General features: G+C 37.6%; 1 protein-coding gene across 2 annotated transcripts in view; it reads left to right on the plus strand.

The window, feature by feature from the left end:
• The window catches only part of TRIM44 (tripartite motif containing 44), a 110,907-nt gene that overhangs the window by 38,142 nt on the left and 50,483 nt on the right, over nt 1–22,282 (plus strand). For both annotated transcript variants that reach the window (XM_044259091.1, XM_044259092.1), the window contains 2 exons: nt 8,125–8,364; nt 21,525–21,544. In XM_044259091.1, the coding sequence (XP_044115026.1) occupies nt 8,125–8,364; nt 21,525–21,544 (260 nt within the window). The remainder of the gene's footprint in view (nt 1–8,124; nt 8,365–21,524; nt 21,545–22,282) is intronic.

The following is a 22,282-nucleotide window of genomic DNA, read 5'->3' on the forward strand; positions in this document are numbered from 1 at the left end:
AAACACATATGTAATAGCCCTGGCACACTGCCCACACATGGTGGCTCTTGATATTTTCATTTCTTTATTCATAAGGCCCTGTCTTTGTCACGGATTAGAGGACAAGAGAATGTCCAGTGACGGAATCAGGCCAAAGTTAGGCATGCCTTCTCTTTTCACAAAGTGTTGCTCCTAACTCCATCTCCCACTTGATCACATGAGCTGTATCCCTAGGGTTAGCGCCACCGTGCTTGTATAGCGTCCTGAAGCCGATGTCCCTCTAGTACTGTAAGGATGTCCATTTCTCATTGATGAGCCTGGTAGTTCTCTAAAGTAAGTGGCTTCATACTTTGGTCATTATTGGATCACCAAGTTAGATGTTCTTTAGAGTTTTTCAAGACACTAAAATCTGCGCTTCTGAGGGGCCTCAGGATGACTGAAGCTCCCATAGGAGAACCTTCAAATGACAGCAGCAGCGTGTGCTAAGTGCTTTGCTCTTATGGAAGCCGTTATTTTAATGGGCTTAAGTTGAAAAGGGCTTTAAAAAAACCTTGATTTATCATAGAAAAAGGAAATCAGATTAGGAAGGAAGGGTCTAGTATTAACTGGGAAGGCAAAGAATGAAAATGTTGACATGCTTGAGATGAAGGTTCAAGTGGAGGAACCACCTGGCCCTTTGGATGCTCACTCCACCTCCACGTGCCCCTCCCCCACATTCTCTAGGCTCCATTTCAGGGGCTATTTCGTTTTCTCTTTTAATTGTATTAACTTTTTTAAAAGATTTTATTTATTTATTTATTTGACAGACAGAGATCACAAGTAGGCAGAGAGGCAGGCAGAGAGAGATAGAGGAGGAAGCAGGCTCCTGCTGAGCAGAGAGCCCGATGTGTGGCTCCATCCCAGGACCCTGGGATCATGACCGGAGCCAAAGGCAGAGGCTTAACCACTGAGCCACCCAGGTGCCCCTCTGTAGCCTTTTCATATTAAATTCTTTAATTTAGTAAGAGGCATTTAATGTTCCTTCATGTCTTTTCATGGCTTGGTAGCTCATTTCTTTTTAGTGTTGAATAATATTTCATTGTGTAAATGTATCACGTTTTATTCATATATTCACCTAACTTCAAGACATCTTGGTTGCTTCCAGGTTTTGGCAATTATGAATAAAGCTGCTGTAATACCCATGTGCAGGTTTTTGTTTCAACAGACATTTTCATCTCCTTTGGGTTAATATCAAAGAGCTTAATTGCTGGATCATATGGTAAAAGTATGTTTAGTTTTGTAAGAAACTGCCTAACTATCTTCTAAAAGTGGCTATACTATTTGGCATTCTCATCAGCACTGAATGAGATTCCTCATGCTCTAAATCCTTGTCAGCTTTTGGTGTTGTCGGTGTTTGGAATTTGGCCATATTAGTACATGTGTAGTGGTACTTCATTGTTGTTTTAATTTGCATTTCCCTAATGACAAATGATGTACATCCTTCCTGTGCTTATTTGCCATGTGTATATCTTTGGTGAGATGTCTGTTCTGGTTGTTGGCCCATTTTTAAATTGGATTCTTTACTTTATTATTGTATTTTAAGAGTTCTTTGTATATTTTGGGAACAGTGCTTTATCAGATGTATCTTCTGCAGATATATCTGGGGCTAAGTCTATGGCTTATCTTCTCATTCTTTTAACTGTGTCTTTCACAGAGAAGCTTTTAATTTTAATGAAATCTGGTTTATCAGGTGTTTCTCTCATGGATAGTGCCTTTGAAATTGTATTTAAAAAGTCATCACCATAACCACGGTCATCTAGATTTTTTCCTGTATTATCTTTTAGGAGTTTTATCGTTTTGCATTTTACATTTAGGTCTGTGATCCATTTTGAGTTAATTTTGGTGAATGATGAAAGTTCTATGGCTAGGTTAAATTTCTTTTGCACATGGATATCCAGTTGTTGTAGCACTATTTGTTAAAAACTCTTTATCTATTGTATTGCCTGTGCTCCTGTGTTCAGGATCAATTGACTACATTTATGTGGGTCTATTTCTAGGCTCTGTATTCTGTTCTATTGATATTTTTGTTTGTCCTTTCCTCAGTTCCACACTATCTTGATTACTGCAGCTTTATAGTAAGTCTTAAAGTTAAGTAGTATCCTCCAACTCTGTTCTTTTCCTTTGATATTATGTTGACTATTCTGCATCTTTTGCCTCTCCATGTAAACTTTAGAAACATTTTTATTAATATCCACAAAATAACTTGCTGGGATTTTTATTGGAGTTGTAGTATACCTATGGATCAAGTTGGGAGAACTTATATCTGACAATATATAGCATTCCTATCCATGAATATGGAGTATCTTTATATTTATTTAGTTTTCCTTTGATTTTTTTCATCAGAATTTTGTAGTTTCCCTCATTCATATTTTCTTAGGTTTATACCTAAGTATTTCACTTTGGAGGTATTAATGTAAATGGTATTGTGTTTTTATATTCAAATTCCACTTGTTCATTGCTAGTATATAAGAAAGTGATTGACGTTTATATATGAACTTTGTATCTGGCAACCTTGCTATAGTTGCTTATTAGTTCCAGGAGGGGTTTTTTTTGCCAGTTCTTTCAGATTTTCTACATAAACATCCATGTTATTTGTGAACAAAGACAGCTTTCTTTCTACCTTCCCAGTCTGTAAACCTTTTATTTCCTTTTTTGTCTTATTACACTACGTAGGAATTTTTAGTATGTTGAAAAGGAGTTTTAAAAAGGGACATCCTTGCCTTGTTCCTGACCATAGCAGGAAAACTATAGATTTTCACTGCTTTTTTTTTTTTAAGATTTTAATTTTAAGCAATCCCTACACCCAGTGTGGAGCTTGAACTCACAACTCCAAGGTCAGGAGTCACATGCCCCATCAACTGGGGCAGCTAGGCATCCCTGTAGTTTTTTATTACAAAGTGTGATGTTAGCTGTTGATTATTTATAGATATTTTTTGTGAAGTTAAGAATATTTCCCTCTAATTCTGGTTTGTTGAGAGGTTTTTTTTTTAATCATATATGGATCTTAGATTTTATCGAATGATTCTTCTGCATCTATTGATATGATAATGTGATTTTTCTTCTTTAGCCTGTTGACATGATAGATTATATGAACTGATTTTCAAATGTTGAAGCAGCCTTGCTTACCTGGGATAAATCCTGCTTGGTCATGGTGTATAATTTTTTGTATACACTGTTGGATTCAATTAGCTAATATCTTATTCAGGATTTAACTTTTTCTTTGAACTTCATTTCTTTTCAAATATTACTCTTCAAGAAAAAATAAGTGTTATACATTATTACAGAAAATTTGGACGGAAAGTGAAAAAAAAAGTAATCCCATCACTCAGAGGTAATCACTGTCCAACATTCTGGTGTATTTCTTACAGTCTTTTTAAACAGAAATATTAATAACAGCAACAGTAAATATTATTATTACTTCTTTGATACAGAGGTAGAGACCTCATGATGCTGTATTTATATGCAGTGGGGTAATGAAAGGAGGTAAAGAGGATCATGTAACTGCTTTTGTCTGCATTTTCTGATGAAGATGAGAAAATTGGTTTAAGGAAGAGATTAAATGCTCACTTCAGTAAACTTTTCTTTTCTCAATACCCCCACTGTAAAAGCCAAGCAACAGAGGCTTCTAACCAGGTTGTCAGGAAAATATTTGACTGCACTCAAGAATGTTAGTAATGGAATGTAGTTCATAGTTCGTGAACTATTTTATTATTGTATTTTAGGTTAAAATACAACAATTTCTAGGTTGCTGGATAATTTTCCAAGCCTTAGGAATGAACATTGGTTTTATTCACAAATAGTGGTTATTCTTCTCATACACGAAAGATACTGAAAAAGGACTTTGTCCTCATTGATGAAGCTCTTCCCTCACCTGCCCTCACTGGAGTCTGATAGAGATTTGGAAAGCGCTGTCTTGGAGCAAAATGCCAGAATACATACGAGAGGCAGTACAGAAGCCTCAACTTTGAGATTCCCAACCTGAAAGTTTCCATGGACACTGGCATGCTGGGAAGGTACTGTGCTGGTGGGAGTGAAGACAGCTTGTCGCATCTGAAAAAATTGCATTTCCTGCTTTTTATTTTTCTGTTTTAGAACAGTGGCCATTCAGAAGAGGAAAGGGGGAGTGAAAGTGTACTTCTTGACATTTGGGGAGGTATTTAGAGTCTTTACAAACTATTTCATCCAGTTCACACTTTTAAAGATCATTTTTGGAATAGCCTCCTTTAAACTTACTCGCAGGGAATTTGGCTAGAAGAACAAGTATTTCTGAACTCTTCAACCAATGTAGACTCAGAGGCTTTTCTTTTGTGTGGCTTCCTGCTCCTGATCCTGTTCCATCTTTCTCAGTTCATGTCAGCAACACTTTTCTGGAACAAATCTTTCTTAAAGTATGATGCTTTCTAGCTAGTATGCCTTTTTTTTTTTTAAATAATCTGCCTATAATAGAAAACTAAATAAAACCTTCGTTTCCTATAAGCCAGCTAGCTAGGAGTTAATGGCTTATAACCCATGTTAAACACATCGAATGGTGGTGTTTTTAAGTACAAGCTCTTAATTCAAGGTTTTATGTGTTTAATTATGTATGTGTAAAGTGCCAGTCTGTATGACTCTTGGGTCCATCCTAGCTTGGAAATATTAACTACAAGAGCATATAGAAAGTAGCATGGGATGAAACTTAACTCTTCAGATGCGCATCCTTTATCCCAAGATTCACTTAGGAGGGAATAACATCTCAGTGGGGATAATAACAGAGCTGCCTGTTGACCAAGGAAACGTCTCAATCAAGAAGAAGTAAGTTTGAAGGACCTGAAGCAGGCAGAAAGGGATCATAACAGGGAATATATTGTAGCACAGAGTATGCTGGACTGGATGAAAGGAAAGCTGGTTTCTAAGCTTAACTTTATTATTGCACGTGTGTGTGTGTGTGTGTGTGTGTGCTATAAAATGGGAGGTTGAACTCAGCTATAATGAGAACAGTTAGATCTTCACTAGCTAGTTATGACTATTCACAAATAAGCCACTCAGTTTTTCAAATTATAATGTTGTGTTTAGGTAATTTTAGTAAAGTGCTATCTTTAAGTAGTAATGTAGATTTTCATCCTAATGCAACGATAACCAAGATATATCAACTGGCTCATACCCTAGGACTTTAAAGTATCATCAACTTAGGGGCACTGACCAAAGGGAGGCAGCTCCTGTTAGGGTTTCATTTGTGTAGGGGACCCAGGTATTGCAGGGAGATTTTCCTGGAGACCACTACCAGTGCCCAGGAATTACTTCAAGGAGGAGGGAGAAATTTTTCTTTTAACCAGAGTACTTCTACTTTCGGTTCTGTTGTATTTTAAGGTTCTACATTAAGATTTTGTTTAGGGTAAGTGAAGCTCTATGGCTCTAAAAAAGCTTAACAGCGCCAGTTTTATTGTTCTGTGATACACCCAGCCTTCCCTTATCTGCATATGTAGAATTTTCTTTTTACTAGCACTGTATGTAGTACAGTCAGGAATATGAGACTGTCACTCTCACCTTTGAGGAGGTGTAGGATAGAGGCCGAAGAAATTCTAAGAAACCTACGCAGAAATGATGTTAGTGGCTCTCAGGTAGCCGCGGCTGATGGAAGGGGTCTGCTGCTCTTGGAGAACTGTGAAGTTTGTAGCAGGATGGAGTTTTGGTGGCAGGGAGGTGAAATGAAGCCTGAAAGGGAGTTTTGAAAGCTCTTTCACTCCTGCCATTGGTAAGAGTCCATTCTCCAGAGTACTGAACCTACTATATGCCAGCTTCCCCAGGGAGTCTGTCCTTTGGCCTCGGAATTTGAATGGAAGCTATGACCCAAAGATGTGTTCTTACCATTTTGAACTAGGTTGGGGAATATCTTTTTGTTGACTAGTAGAGAACGGGGGTGAAAAGGATACAGGTTTTGGAGAGTAGATTATTCTGGCTTCAGTTCTTCTTTGTGGCCTGATCTGTATGAGATAAACTGTACAAAATAAAGGTTGAAAAACCTGTGTAAAACAACAAGAAATAGAGAATTTGATTTTTTTTTTTTTTTTTAAAGCCCCATGATTTAGTCACCTACTGCAGTCTGGCCACACCTTTCCTGACTGACGTCAGCTTCTGACCTGAACCACATGTGTGTGTGAGGGCTGGTAAAATAGGTTACGAGTCCGTTTTTATTGTGTTCCCCATTTTCAGTCACTTGCAACTGTTAAAGAGATTTTCTCGGGCATTCAGAAAAGTTCATCTTTTAGCTAAAATTTCCTAGGTTTAGTCTGTAAGAGAAGGTCTCAGGTCTTTATAATACCTAATTTATTTCTGAGTTCGAGATCCATTCATAAAAGGTCATCATAAAGCATAACAGTCTTGAAATTAACACACTAAAAATAAAAAGGAACTAAATAAATAAACACAAATCACAGTTCTCAATCTGATACAGATTTGCAGAGACATTAATAACATTTAACACTCCCCCTCCCATTTTCTTTCACACCAGGGAGAGTACCTGCAGAGAGTATAATGAATTCCTGAGGGCTTATGTCACTTAGTCACTTGAAGTGTGAATAGAGACGGGTCCTACGGGCCTTATTTTGTATTGGACGTTATTATGGCAGTGTTACAAAAGCTGCTTAAAGTATCAAGGCTCTTTCAGTTTTTAAGAGGCTAATTAAAAATGGCCCATCGTCCCCTCTTCTGTAGACTTTCTCTTCCTCAGTCTCAGTTTTAGCTTTTCCCAGTTTGGCTTTCCTTCTCGGAGACTGTTCTACCCTGGAGCACCAGCCTGGGAGCAGGAGATTGGTGGTCCCTGCATCTTCTGTAGGTGTCCTGCCGCTGCCACTCTTCCCTTATCTGTCAAAGAAAGGATTCACCTTAATGACAGCTGCTGTTTCTCTCAGCTCTAAAATTCTCGCATGGCCTTTGTCCTTTTGTCCACTGTGCCGCCCTTTCCCTTTACCCTGCCGTAGTTACTCACTGTACAGAGTTGTTCAAAAATATTCCTAAAATGCATGTAGTTGGGAAAAAGCATCAGTAAGTGTAGTTACTGGTAGGATACAAAGTTTAGAAGTTCTTATTTTGGTAGTTCTCACTTTCTTTACCTTATGCCCCAGAGAGATAGAGCCTATAGTCATATTTTATTTGATCTGCTCAGTGGTTGCTACAAAATAAATCAATAGTATATTTTTACTTATCAGAGAATAAACATTTTAAGGCTTGACATGATCTAATATTGGTGAATGTATAAAGAAATGCCTGTTGTCACACCTTCTTGAATGTAATTGGTACATCTGTTTTGGAGGGCAGTTTGGCTGTATCAGTCAGTATTTTTAGAGTATGAAATAAATTGACTTAGTGACTCTAGAAGTCTCTAAAAAAGCATTATGCGAATATTAAGAGATGTATCCAAGGATTTTCATTACAATGTTGTTTGTAATAGCAAAAATCTGAAAATATTCTGTATTTCCATTGAGAAGGAAAATATTTAATGTTTATGCTTTATCTTTTTATTTATATATATAAATATTCATATTTATATATATCCACCTCATGTAGATGTTAAAAATAATATAATAAGTGAAGTTGATCTGTATGTACTAACATACTTTAAATAGAAAAGCAAGACCCAGTACCTAATGTTCACTGTGACCCACTTATATAAAAACCAACATAATTGTCTGTATACATATATATGTATAACTAGAAAGAAAAATGGCTGGAAGGATACATACCAAAATGTTAATAGTAATTACCCTCCAAAGAGAAAAGTGGTATCCAGATGGAGAGAAAAGAATTTCATTTTTTATAATCTACACTCACCTATTAAATTGTTAAAAAATGATTAGGTATTGCTGGTATAAAAAATGAACAAAAGGAAGAGCAAAAAGGGAAAGATAAGGAATTACTTCCTAAAGACTAAAAAGGCAAAAGGATTACCAAGAAATTAATCAACAGTATTATGGGAACATCGTTTAGAGGATATTCCCAAAACTTCTGGACCACATAGGAACCTGGTTGGTTTATATTTTGGCCAGGACTGCCTAGCACTTACAGTAGCAGTTCTATCTTCCATTTCTTTGTAAGTCCAACTTATTATCTTTACTTGTTTGTGTTCTGCAGGTAACCCGGGACCAGATGAAGGTGTTCATACAGCAGGAATTTAAGAAAGTTCAGAAAGTGATTGCTGATGAGGAGCAGAAGGCCCTTCATCTGGTGGACATCCAGGAAGCAATGGCCACTGCCCATGTGACTGAGATACTGGCAGACATCCAGTCCCACATGGATAGGTTAATGACTCAGATGGCCCAAGCCAAGGAACAACTTGATACCTCTAATGAATCAGCTGAGCCAAAGGCAGAGGTAAAGGAGAATGCCTACAATTTTAGTAGCAGGAGAAACAGTAAGAAACTGACTGTTGTGTTTGTGAGCTCTGGAAATTCTCTTTTGTGGTCCCTAAACATGAATGAATTGAAAGCTCAGGGTGTAGGTGGTTAGACTGGTGTGTAAACCTGTGTGGAAGTATTGGCTGCTAGGGCCTGCACCCAGCAACTGGGTCTGGCAAAATATTTGTCTACCATGGCTTAAAGGAGTATAGTCAGTAGGGCAAATACTAATCACAGTTAAGGAAGGAAGCCAGAAATTAGAGCCAGAGAAGAAGGCAATTGACAGATTCCAAGTTGTGAAATGAGCCTATAAATAAAGTCATCATAGGGATGAGAACAGGGTGAATGAGAATGTCAGGAAGTGGCGCATAAAGCAGGCCAGAATGAAAGGCTTTGGACCGATTCTGTGAGTAGTGAAAAGGTGCCTCAGCCTGGTTTTTATGTGGAGCCAGCTGCATAAATTGCGGGCATAACTGTTAGATTAAAGGAGGCATGTGGCGCTGGAACGATCAAAAAAGGTGTGAATGAAAGACACCAGGTGAATGTTGAATCACTACAAATATTTCTGTATTCATTGTTATTTCCTAACAGACAAAAAAAAGTCTTACGCATTTTACCAAACAACATTTTCAGGCATTTAGAAAGTAATTCTAAAATAAAATTTAAGATAGCCATTTAAAAAAGGTATTATAGAACTTATATTTCAGCCCCTGGGGAAAAGCTTTTTTTCTTAAGGTTTCTTAGTGTTATGTTGAAAATTCTGGTCCAGCTTATGCCAGAAGGGTAGGCCCTTCTAGAAGAAAACCTAGGGGAGTCCTGCAGACTCTCCAGGACTGCTACTGACTCATGGTACTTACTGTTTAGCTAGCAGTCTTGCCTTGGCCCAGGAGAGCCTGGGTATACAGAATAAATACAGAATAAGTGAGCCACCTGAAGAGCCAGATTATCATTCAGGAGACAGGTATTGTCCAAGCCATCCTGACAGAAAATGTCAGAGACCGTTGGACAGTTATCTGCTTCACTCATCCAGAGTTCTTGATTAATTTTCATCAGTGGGTGAAAAGAGTTGAATAAGTCTTGTTCTTTTCATTTTATCCTCCGCAGAATTAAGAAAGTATGTGCCTAAATAAGTTTCTAGATAATCAAGAGAGCACTTTATATTCATCATTTCATTTAACCCTTATATCAGCAGTCATTATCTCTGTTTTACAGATGGGATGTTGAGATGCAGAGAACTGCAGAGACCCTGAGCTAGTGTCATTTGGTTAGAAAATGGAGCGAGGATTCAGATTGAAGTCTGGGCTATCCCAATGCTTATGTTGCTTTCCCTACTATGTGCAGTATGTCAAGTGTCCATTTGTATATGTGGGAAAAATGACGAGAATCAGTGCCCTAGACAGCTTTGCATTCCTGAGACCTTTGATTTTACTTTTTTTTTTTTTTTTTTTTTTAAGATTTTTTATTTATTTATCTTTCTGGGAAAGAGAGCCTGTGTCAGGGGACGGGACAGAAGGAGAAGCAAACTCCCCACTGAGCAGGGGGTCTGATGTAGTATTTGATCCCAGGACCCTGGGATATGACCCAAGCCAAGGGCAGATGCTTAACTGACTGAGCCACCCAGGTGCTCTCCTGAGAACTTTTTTAGTGTGGAAGTAGTCACTGTGTGTCTTAAACAAAAATTTCAACCAGAGTTAACTCAAGGGATCAGTGGCATAACTCTGTCCCAAATTCCCCCCAAATTTGAACTCCACATTTATTATTACTAGGTTTTTTCCAAAAATAAAGATTTATTTTTGAGAGATAGCCTCCACTCTTTTATTTTCATTTCAAGTAATGAATTTAGTCCCTCCCCAGTATTTAACCATCCTCTAACCACTTTAGGTGCTCAACTGCACTATGCTTATTAACTCTGATGGAATTACCCTTAGGGATGCAAAACTGACAAGGCCTAAGGACCAGGCTGTGGACAAAATAAGCTATTAAAAATAAAATATAGCATTCAGCTGGCTAGAGCTTTTACAGAGAGCTGTTCTCATCTAACAGTCTCTCATTCCAGCTAATCTGGTAACTTATTGATCAGAGAAAATCTCCAGTACTTCTCTTTCACTCAGCAGAGGAATTCTTTTTCTTTCTTTTGCACATAAGTCTTTGCACGTTATGGATTTTTTTTTAATCACCTGCATTTCAAACCTGGCCAAAAGATTCTTCCACCTAACATTTTATTATGAAAATTTTTGAACATATAGCAAAGTTGAAAAGAGTCTACAGATTACACCCATATACTTCCACGTAGATTCTACCATTAACATTTTAATATACTTGAATCAAGATTTATACATAGCCATCTTTCCAGCCCTCCACTCTTCAGTGCATCTTATTTTTTGATGCATTTAAAATCAGATTGCAGTTTCTGATTCTGAACAAGATGAGTAAACATATTTTACTTTATTACTTCTACTAATCACAGCAAAAATTCCTGGACAAAATATTTATTTATTTATTTATTTGTAAAAGATTTTATTTATTAGAGAGGGAAAGAGCATGAGTGGGAGACAGGGCAGAGGGAGAGGGAGAAGCAGACTCCCTGGTGACCTGGAAGCCTGCACAGGGTTCAATCCTAGAACCCTGAGATCATGACCTGAGCCGAAGGCAGATGCTTAACCAACCGAGCCATCCAGGTTCCCCTGGACAGAATATTTAAATCATCTACTAGAAGACTCCCAAAAGTGAGAAAAGATGGTCCTGACCAGGGATCTTGGAATTTGAGGAATTACATGGCAGAGTTCCCTTCGATTTTTCTTGCTTCCTGTATATCCTAGCCTGGGTGCCTTGCAAACTGGAAACTATAATGAGCATGGGCAGAAAGAAAATCTCCAAGAAAATCCTGCTCTCTGTAGCCAAAGAACTAGGAAAAGGGCAGTTCAGCTATAGAGAAACCTTTGACCAATCCTGTGTATTCTGGAGACACACACCATGAATATAGCTATACCCCTTCCCAGCCCCAGTTGGCTTTGCAGTAGTGGAGTCAATGGGGTAGATACCTATTTTTTTCTTTTTTGAAGACTTTATTTAGTTATTTGACACAGAGTACAAGTAGGCAGAGCGGCAGACAGAGGGAGAGGGAGAAGCAGGCTGTTTTTTGAGCAGCGAGCCCAATTCGGGCCTCAATCCCAGGAACCTGGGATCATAATCTGAGCCAAAGGCAGCTGCTTAACCAACTGAGCCACCCAGGCGCCCCAGGAAACGTACTTTTTTGTTTTCTTCTGCAGTAACGAGTTATCATTCCTTTTCCCTGGAGCCTTTAGGTAAATGTCAGATTTCTGTCATCATCCCTGCCCATCTCAGTAGTCATTGCTGTCTGTCTCCCTTGGAGCCTAAAGGTAGAACTCTTACTTCTACCCCTTGCCCTTCAATGTCAGGAAGGAAATAGTATCCCTCCCCTTTGGAGACTGTAGATGGAGCTCTAACTCCTCCCTCCCACCCCTACCTTAACTAGGCAATATACCTCCCCAGCTAGGTCAGTGGGTAGAACTTGATCCTTGCACTCTTTCCTATAGTAATGAGTTGGGCCCCTTCTACTCCCCAGCCAGCACTGTGGAGACGGTAGTGTGGAATTTTGTCATCTTAGAGGGGCAGATCAGAATAGCACTGCAGAATCTTTTAAACTAAATTGACATTTGAACCACAATCCACAAACCTGATCCAGGACACGTGTTCTGCTTTCTCCTCCTCTTCCTCCTCCTCCTCCTCCTCCTTCTTCTTCTTCTGTTTTTTAATTCTAATTTTTATTTTTATTTTCATTTCATTTTGTTTATTTTTTTTTAATTGAAATATAGCTGACACACAGTGTCTCATTAATGTAATAGGATATGTGTCCTGAATTTAAATAGGTTGACTTCTTGCTGGAATAAAAGATTTAAATAGGAACCAGCTTCTTAAATACTCAGAATGTTCAGGATACAGTCCCAAATCAGTCATTATACCAAGAACCAATAGATCTCAACTCTAATGAGAAAAGACTATCTAATGAGAAGAGATGCCGTCACCAAGAGAACACAGAGTATAGAATTATCAAACAAGGGTTTTAAAGCTACTATTTTAAAAATGACTTAGCAATAACAAACTCTGGAAATCGATGAAAGATAAAAAATCTCAGCAAAGAAATAGGAGATATAAAGAAGGACCAAATGAAAATTTTAGAATTGGAAAATATAATAACTGACATAAAAGATTACTAGATTGGCTCAGTGGCAAATTGGGGGTAAGAGAGGAAAGAATTGGTGAATTTGAAGATAGAGATCCAATCTGAACAACCAAGAAAAAAGATTGGAAACAATCGAAATTGAGTCTTAAGGACCTGTTGGACAATAAAGAAAGATCTAGCATACATGTCGCCCATGTCCAGTAGGGGAGGAAAAGGATTGCAGTCCTGAAAAAATTGAAGGAATAATGGCTTAAAACTTCTAAAATTTGGTTGAAAGACAAACCTAGAGATTTAAGAAGTTGAGCAAGATAAATTCTAATAAATCCATACCTAGACATATCAAAATCAAAGTAGTGAAAAGGAAGGACAAAGAAAAAGTCTTGAAAGCAAAGTAGCCAGAGAGAAATGACACAATTAGCTATGGGGAACAAAAATGTGAATGAATGTAGTATATAGGAGATTTGCTTTGTATCTGTTGAAATGATTACATGGGTTTTTTTCATTATTTGATTGTAATGGCTGATTATATTGGTTAATTTTACAATATTAGATCAGCATGGCATTCTTGAAATAAACTCCCACTTTGTCATTATGTATAATTTGGGTTCAACTCATTAATTTTTTTAAAAAGATTTTTTTTTATTTATTTATTTGACAGACAAAGATCACAAGTAGGCAGAGAAGTAGGCAGAGAGAGAGAGAGAGAGAGGAGGAAGCAGGCTCCCCGTTGAGCAGAGAGCCCGATGCAGGGCTCGATCCCAGGACCCTGAGACCATGAACTGAGCTGAGGCAGAGGCTTTAACCCACTGAGCCACCCAGGCGCCCCTCAATTCATTAATAATTTTTTATTTTATTTTATTTTATTTTTTTTAAGATTTTATTTGAGAGAGAGCAAAGAGACAGAGTGCAGGTGGGGTGGGAGAGGGGAGAGGGAGAAGCAGACTCCCTGCTAAGCAGGGAGCCCACTCCATTCCAGCACCCTGGGATGGTGACCTGAGTCGAAGGTAGGTGTCTAACCAACTGAGCCATGCAAGTGCCCCTCAATTCACTAATTTTTAAAAAATATTTTTAGGTCTGTGTTCAATGAGGGATAGTCATCTGTAGTTTTTTTGTTTTTGTTTTTGTTTTTTAAAGATTTTATTTATTTATTTATTTGACACAGAGAGAGGGAGATAACAAATAGGCAGACAGAGAGGCAGGCAAAGATAGAAGGTGAAGCAGGCTCCCTGCTGAGCAGAGAGCCTGATGCCAGGCTCCATCCCAGGGCCCTGAGATCATGATGTAAGCCGAAGGCAGGGGCTTAACCTGCTGAGCTACCCAGGCACACCTGTAGTTTTATATTTTTATAACATCATTATCAGGCTTTGGTATTAGGGTTAGCTGGCTTCAGAAAACAAGCTGAGTATTCCTTCCTCACCTATTTTCTGGAAGTTTATGTATAATTTGTGTTATTTCTCCCTTAAATATTTGGGAATATTTGCAGCAAAATCATCTATCCTGGAGTTTATGTGAAAGTTTTTGATAACCAATTTAATTTCTTTAATATAGAGCTATTCAAATTTTATTTGATCTCATGTTTATTTAAATTTTAATTTGTGTTGTATTTAAATTGTCTTATTTGTTTAAATTGTATTGTAATTTTCAAAGAATTTGTTGGTTTCATTTAAGTTGTACTTTTTAGTGTAAAGTTGTTCATACTGTTTTCTTGTGATTTTTTTAAACTGTAGCATCTAGAATTATAACCCATCTTTCGTTTCTGATATTGATAATTTGTGACTTTCTCCTTTTTATCCTTGACAGTCTAATTACCATTTTAATTTTGTTAGTGTTATATTGATTTGCTAATTTTATTCTTTTCCATTTTGTTTAAATGTGCTCTTCCTTTTTCCTGCTTATTTGGAGCTTACTTGTTCTTTTTTCTAGCTTTGTAGATGTTTGCTTTTACTACTTTTTTATGTCAGCTGTCAAAACTATACTTTTCTCTCTAAACACTGCTTTAGTTGAATCTAAACTTTCGCAATGTTTTATTTTCACTCTCATTCAGTTTGAAATATTATTCATTTACTCTGAGATTTTTTTTCTCTTTACTCATTGATTATTTGTGAGTGTCTTGTTTAGTTTCCAAGTACTAGGGACTTTCTTACACGTCGTACTATTGCTCATTTTTAATTTTTTCCATTGTGGTCAGAGAACATGTTTTGAATGGTTTCAAGCTTTTAACATTTATTGAGATTTGTTTTATGGCCCAGCATATAGTCTATCTTGGTGAACGCATATGTATTTTATAGTTTGGGGTATAGTGTTCTGTTAAATATCAATTAGGTATTCAAATAACTTATATTTTTACTTATTTTTGTGTATAGTTCTGTCAAGTGCTGAGAGGTGTTTAATTTCCAAGGATGTTTAAGGAATTACTTATCTCTCCATTTAATTCTACCAACTTCAGGTGTCTTCGAAAGTCTCTTTAAGCAAATACATACTTAGGATTGTTGTATCTTTCTGATGAACTGACTCTTTAATCATTATGAAAGTCCCTCTTTTTCTCAGATAATACTGTTGGTCTTCATGTCTATTTTATCTAACATTAGTAGAGCCAATCCAGTCTTACGCTTGGTGTTCTCAGGGTATGTCCCCATCAATTTGTTTTTGATCTATCTATTGTTAAAGTGTATGTCTTTTAGGCAATGTATGGCTGGGTTCTTATAATTTTTTATCCATTCTGATAATCTCTGCCTTTTAATTGAAGTGTGCAGTTCATTAACAATTAATGTTATTAAAATGGTTAAATTCAGGTAAGCCATTTTATGATTTGTTTTCTGCTTGTACTCCTATTTCTGTTCCTCTTGTCTTTTCCTGCCTTCTTTTAGACTTTTGAAAGTTATTTGAATTCCATTTTATTTTATTTTATTTTAAAGATTTTATTTATTTAATTCAGAGAGAGACAGTGAGAGAGAGCATGATAGGCAAGAAGGTCAGAGGGATAAGCAGACCCCCCATAGAGCTGGGAGCTGGATGGGGACTCGATCCTGGGACTCCAGGACCGTGACCTGAGCTGAAGGCAGTTGCTTAACCAACTGAACCACCCAGGCGCCCTTGAATTCCATTTTAATATATTTTTGGCCTTTTAGCTCTATTACTTTGTTCTTAATTCGTACAGTTTCTATGTGGATAGTAACATATGTATTGTAATATATGTAACATATACAATATACATATAAGTCCTTAAGTTTTCTGCCTACTAAAAATTAATACAGTACCACTTCACATAAAATGTAGATACCTTGAGGGGCACCTGGGTGATTCAGTTGGTTAAGCATCTGCCTTCAGCTCAGTTCATGATCTGAGAGTCCCAGGGTCGAGTCTCATGTCAGGCTCCCTGCTCAGCGGGGAGTCTGCTTTTCCCTTCACCCTACTTGTGCTCTCTCTCGCTTGCTCTCTGTCTCTCAAATACATAAATAAAATCTTTAAAAAATTGTAGATACCTTGAAACTATATAGGCCAATTAACACTTTTTATTCCCTTTTATGTTATAGTTGTTAAGTAGAAAATCTACATATGCTATAAACACTGTAAGACAGTGATGATTTTAATCAATCATATGCTGATAAGGAAGTTAAGGAAAGTATAATCATAATTTTATATCTGTATATGTATATAGTTTTTAAGCAAGTTTGTGATAATAGTTGCATAACTATAAATTTAAAATCACTGAATATACACTGAAAATAGGTAATTTTATGGTATTATAAATTTTACCTCAGTAAAGCTGTTAAGAACAAAAGTTGTAAATAGTCCACCTGCTGAAGTGCTGTTTGCCTTTGATTTATGAAAATCATTTTAAAACCAGTTCATTAACACATGTTTATTTTAAGAAATCTTTGGTACAGATGAATTTGATTACGCTAAGTAGAATCACAGAGCTTCTGGTTGAAGAAGTCCAGAGATTACAAGGTTTCCTGGTCACATTGCTTTTTTAAAACGTGTTTTTAATAAATCTTTTTGGGTCTTCTTAGAGAATATAGCGTAGAAGAGAAGTTTCAGTACCATTCCCATAGGCCTAATGAGATATGGTCTTTTTCCTCTTCAAATAACTAAATAAAGTTATTTCCTTCTTACTTGTTTTGGAATGTTAAAAACTTATAGACAGAGCAGAAAGCAAACACACTAAATTGATTCGGGTATTTTTTTCTTCTTTTTTCTTTTTAGTCTATGTGTTTTGTTCTTTTTCCAACTTTTTTGAGATAAAATAGGCATATATGTAAGTTCAAGTTATACAGTGTGATGATTTTGATATACACATACACTGCAAAATGATTATCACAGTAAGCTTAGTTAATATCTTCATCCCCTCATGCTATTTTTTCTTAATATTATATTTTAAATTTTCTTCATATTACCAGAAATTGTCCAGAAACATAATGTATGAATCCCAAATTAGTGGTGCAAACTTAACTTTTTTGTTATTTTAAGTTATTTCCAACTTCCTTACTGCCATTTATTACATTATAGTTCATGCCTTTGTTTATAAATCATATGTAATTACTAAGTCAAAAGTATGGATGTTTCTTAGTCTCTTGTACATATTTGTAAACTGTCCACAGAAAGGTTACATCAGTGTACATTTTCATCACCAGTTTTGACAGTCTCTCATTTTTTTGCCTGAATTTTATAACTTCTTTGCCAAAGTCAGTGTTAAAAAATGGTGTCTTTATTTTTATTTGCATGTCATGATACTTCCATCTTTTGTCTAGTTTTGAGAGAAAAGTACTGAACTACATGAGGTGATTTTTAGGAAAAGTTCAAATGAGCAAATCATTAAAAATGATACATACAGGGGTGTCTGGGTGGCTCAGTTGTTAAGTGTTTGCCTTTGACTCAGCTCATGATCCCAGGGTCCTGGGATTGAGCCCTGTATCGGGCTCCTTGCCAGCAGATAGTCCGCTGCTTCTCCGACTCTCCCTGCTTGTATTCCCTCTCTTGCTGTCTCTCTCCGTCAAAGAAATAAATAGACAAATGTCTTTAAAGAATGATATGTGCATACCCTAAACATATATTTTAAACTTGAGATACACATCTGTATATTTCTTTGATTTTTGACTCACGGCCTTTGAGAATATGGGTTTGCTGCTTGGAGTGGATTGTTATTTTTCTGGTGTAAACCACATCCCTACTGCACTGTTTATAAGGTCCAGTTTCAGGATAACATTCGAAGCAAGCTGAATGTGGAATCCTAGACTTTCATACTTTATTTTTTCTAATGTTTTGCATGTGTCTCACCTGCATCAAAGTTGACAGCAGTTTTTAAGTAACTCATCTTTATTGAATGCTTTGGAAGCATTCAGCGTGGTGTGGATGGAACCAGTGGTTCCCTCTTGCATTCACTTTTTGTTATTTAGTAAAATGTATTGTAATAATTACAAGCTCAACTGATTTAAACAGCCTTAGGAGCAAAATTATTTGGTTGTGGGTGAACAGACATTTCCACTGGTGGAAGTAGAAAAAAGATGTCAGGGTACTAGAATGTAGCCTGCCAGCCAAGAGCATTGGGGGTAATTGATGGAGGGATTTGGGAACATTGCTTAACCTGAGAAGTCATTTAAATAGAAGCTGGTGTTCAGCAAATAGAAGCTGGTGTTTAGCAAGCTTTCAGTTTTAATATTCTCTGAAACCAAGATCCACTTGTAATGGGGGGGTAGAAATTAATCTTAAGTCCTACTTATATCTTATCTTCCCGCCTTTCCATTTTTGAATAATTATTAATTATGGGCCTTGTGCTGTGTAAGGTGCAGTGAGTAAAGAGATTAATGTTACACAGTTTCTCTTCTCAAGGGATTGAAATCCTAAGAGGGGACACTGTATGGTGCCGTCACTTGGTTTTCTACTCTAAGTACCAACCTAGTAGTATGATTGTGGAGGACAGAGTAGGATTACTCCACTCAGTCTGTCAGTGAGAAAAAATTTCCAAGTGAGGCTTGATCTTCAAGAATAGATAGGAATCAAATAAATAAATAAAAATCTTAAAAAAAAAAAAGGTGGGGGTTGCCTAAGTGTCTAAGTTGGTTGAGTGGGTGCCTTCAGCTTGGGTCGTGATCCTAGGGTCCTGGGATCGAGTCCCACATCGGGCTCTCTCCTCAGTGGAGAGCATGTTTCTCCCTCTTTATCTGCCTGCTCCTCTGCCCACTTGTGTTCCCTCTCTCTCTGTCAAATAAATAAACAAAAATCTAAAAAAAAAAAAATAGGAGTTAGCGTAGGCTTTCAGAGTAGGAGGGAATAGCATGCACACCTTTTACAAGGAAGAGCAATCCTCTGAGTGTCTGATGACCTATTCAGAATGGCCGTGTGTGTGTGTGTGTGTGTGTGTGTATTTTCTTTCATTCGTCTATTCATTCCTTCACCAGTGAAACTCTCATCTAGTCTTCCTCCATGCTTTGTGATAGTGTTATTGCTTCTGAACAGCCACGTATCTATAAGCTGCAGAAATGGATGCATGTGAAGCAGTCTTGTATCCCATCTTCTCTGTCCTTCCTCACTCTCTCTAGAGATGTTAGTAATTAATTCAGGGAAAATATAGTAATGAGCACCATTTGTCGACCACTTACAGTATACCAGACATTTGCTTAGTGTTTTACATATTTTCTCATTTATTTTAATCTATATTGCCACCCTGTAAGGTAGGAATTAGGATCTCCATGTGGAGATCAGGAAACTGAACCTTCAAAAAGTTAAGGCAAATGTCAAAAGCTTTACCGTTGGAATTGATGAACGTAAATATGAAGCCATGTTTCGGCAGGTCAGAGAGATCCTCTCTTAACCACTGTGCCAAGACACACAGTTGTGAGGACTCGCTCTAAAGCACAGGAGAAAGTTTGGGTACTTTTTTCCATAAGATTCTCCTAGACAATTATGTTTGAGTACCCAAAGATAATTGAAAACTTGTGTTGAGGTGTAATTAAGTCACTGATAGTTATGTAACTCATATTAAATTTAAATTATATGAATTTTTCCTTGTTAGATTATAGTTCCCATAAGACATCCACTCGATCAAAATGCAAAGAAAGCTCCCAGCATCCTCTACCCTCCTTCCACTACCTGCCCCGCTTCTCTCTCATTAGAGTGTGGATGATTAGCACCCTGACCAGTACTACAAATCCTGATCCGTCTAGTAAATGCCCTCCTGATCCAACGTCCAGAGTATAATCTGACTTAAATCACCTTTCTGGCTATAGCTGTCCTTATAGGCTTGGGGCCTGGCAATCTCCCTTTACCTCAGCCGCACTACCAGCCCTCCAACCCACAGCACTGCCGTCTCTGCCACAACCCCTATCCGAGACACACAGACACATTTCCATTCTCTAGTATCATCAAACTCAAAATTCCTTTAACATACTTTTTTTTTTTTTAATTGCTGTGCATTTGCTCTTGCTAGTCCAATGCCCTTCCCACTCATCTGTTGCCATCCTGGGACCTGCTTATCCCTCAGGTTCCAATATAAGTATCACCTTCTCTGTGAAGTGCTCTCTTCCTCCTTCTCCTGAAGCAACTGTGTTTATCAATTTCCTTCTGACTTTCAAACATTCTGTTTATGTCTTTGGTAGAGCCCTTAACGTAATTCATTTTTTATCTCTTTCTATGTTTCTCCTGCTCCTGAATGGGAGTTCCTAGATTAGGTCATTATCCTTTACCCTTACTGTTCACTTGTAGTAGTTTACGATACTGAATTGTTACAGATAGTGAAACTAAGCTCTATTAAGTGCATCCTGTGTCTTAGGCACTGTGCTTGATGTTTGTATGTATTAATTCATTTACTACTCCTTTAATCCTATGATAAAGGGGCTGTTATTACCCCCATTGTACAAAGTAGGAAGTTAAAGTTAAATGAGGCAAAAAAACGTGACCAGGATAACACAGCAAGTGAGTTGATGGAGTCAAGATTTGAACCTAGAGTGTCTGACTCTGGAGTTCATTCTTTATCCCGATAAGAACAAATCAAATCAAAATAAGGTGATACTTATATTGGAACCTGAGGGATAAGCACAGGAATTATCCACAACTAGTAGTTACATTCTTTACTGAGACCAACCCTGAAAGGCTAAAAAGAAAGAATGTAAAATACCCCATCACCAAATGAAGGAGTCAGGTCCCTTGGAAAGGGCTTCAGAATCCTTTGAAAAATTGTGTGTGATCACAAGAAGGGAGTGAAAGGACTCTGGTCTAGTCACTGGTGAAGCTGGGTTTCAGAGCACGCATTACCTGCACAGAGAGCCCGCACACATTGTTTTTGTAGATAGTGAATGAGAAAAAGCGAAAGACCAGTGTTGGGCAGAAGGATGTTGGAGATCATCAAATGTCAAAGCTCTCCTTTTATAAAGGAGAAGGCCAAGGTTCAGATTAATTAATTAACTTGCCCAAGGGCACATAGCTAATAAATAATAGAGCTTGGACTAGAATCCCAATTTTCTGAGTCCCAGTTCAGTGCCCTTTTTACCACAGTGCCCTATATTTTAGTTGCTGTGTTCATGTTTGGAGAGAAAAATGCTAGACCAAGGCAGAAATGAGTCTTTGAAGGAAACAGCTTGATGCTTTTGGAGCTGGTCAGCTTTTGCCTAAGACCTACAGCTATTTTGGGCTCTCAGTTTGCTCAGAACTAAATGCTGCCAGCCACACAAATAAAAAGGCAAGTCTATTATTTAGGCCTCCTAGGTCTGTGCATTCACTTATCTGCTTGCAAGGGCAAATTATCAGTTGATCTCTGCTGGGCATTTTGAGCATAGGATTATATTAGCCCTTGTCTTAGCCCTTGGACATCTGCTGGTTTGTCTCTGTAAATGCACAAGCCTTGCTTTCAGGTTGCGAGAGGAGAGGGAAAAGAAAGAAATCTAAAACTGTCTGTACTACCGTTGATTTCTAATTCTGTTTCTTTCTGCTTCTTTCAGGGTGACGAGGAAGGACCCAGGTAAGATCACATTATTGCTGCTTGTCTGTTCTCAGAATTGAAGTAGAGTGACGTTTGTGGCCTTTTAATGCCCCATGAAATATGGACAACCAAAGAACAGCACAGAAAAGGTATCAGCATCTTGAGCCAGGGCTTTGAAAATCTTATTTTCTAAGATTCCCATCTCCCTCCCCATCTGTGCCATTTCCTGCCTGTAACCTTCAGATAAAGGTGGACTGTAAAGTGTGTAATGACAGTCACTTCAGAATACCTTGTTAGGAAGAGTAGGCACTGTATTTGAATGGTAATTAGGCTATCAGGTGGACTGCCTAGATAAACTTTTGCATTGTTCTTTCTTGATTGGAATTGGATTGCTTTTTTTAATGGGTTTTAGATCCAATACTCTTTGTTTCTGAGTCTAACAACTTTGTGACTGTCTGGAGACACTGATACTGTGAATCCTAGGTCATTGGTATTGTGTTTCCTAACTTAGTTTAGGGGAAAAAAAGATGCTCCTTTCTGCTTCTGTATCACCACATGAAATTTGGAAGTGTTTCATTATTGCCTCAGCCTTACAGTAAACCTAGACGTGCATTCACTTATCTGCTTGCAAGGGCAAATTATCAGTTGATCTCTGCTGGGCATTTTGAGCATGACTTTCCTTTGCTGTCTCGCTGCTCAGTGAGAACAGGCTCTAGAACATGCTACAGCTTTGCCATCCACACAGCCCAGGGGTATTTGTACAAGTACAAAGTAGAA

Source organism: Neovison vison, chromosome 7, assembly GCF_020171115.1.
Source record: "Neovison vison isolate M4711 chromosome 7, ASM_NN_V1, whole genome shotgun sequence".
Taxonomy (NCBI): Eukaryota; Metazoa; Chordata; class Mammalia; order Carnivora; family Mustelidae; genus Neogale; species Neogale vison.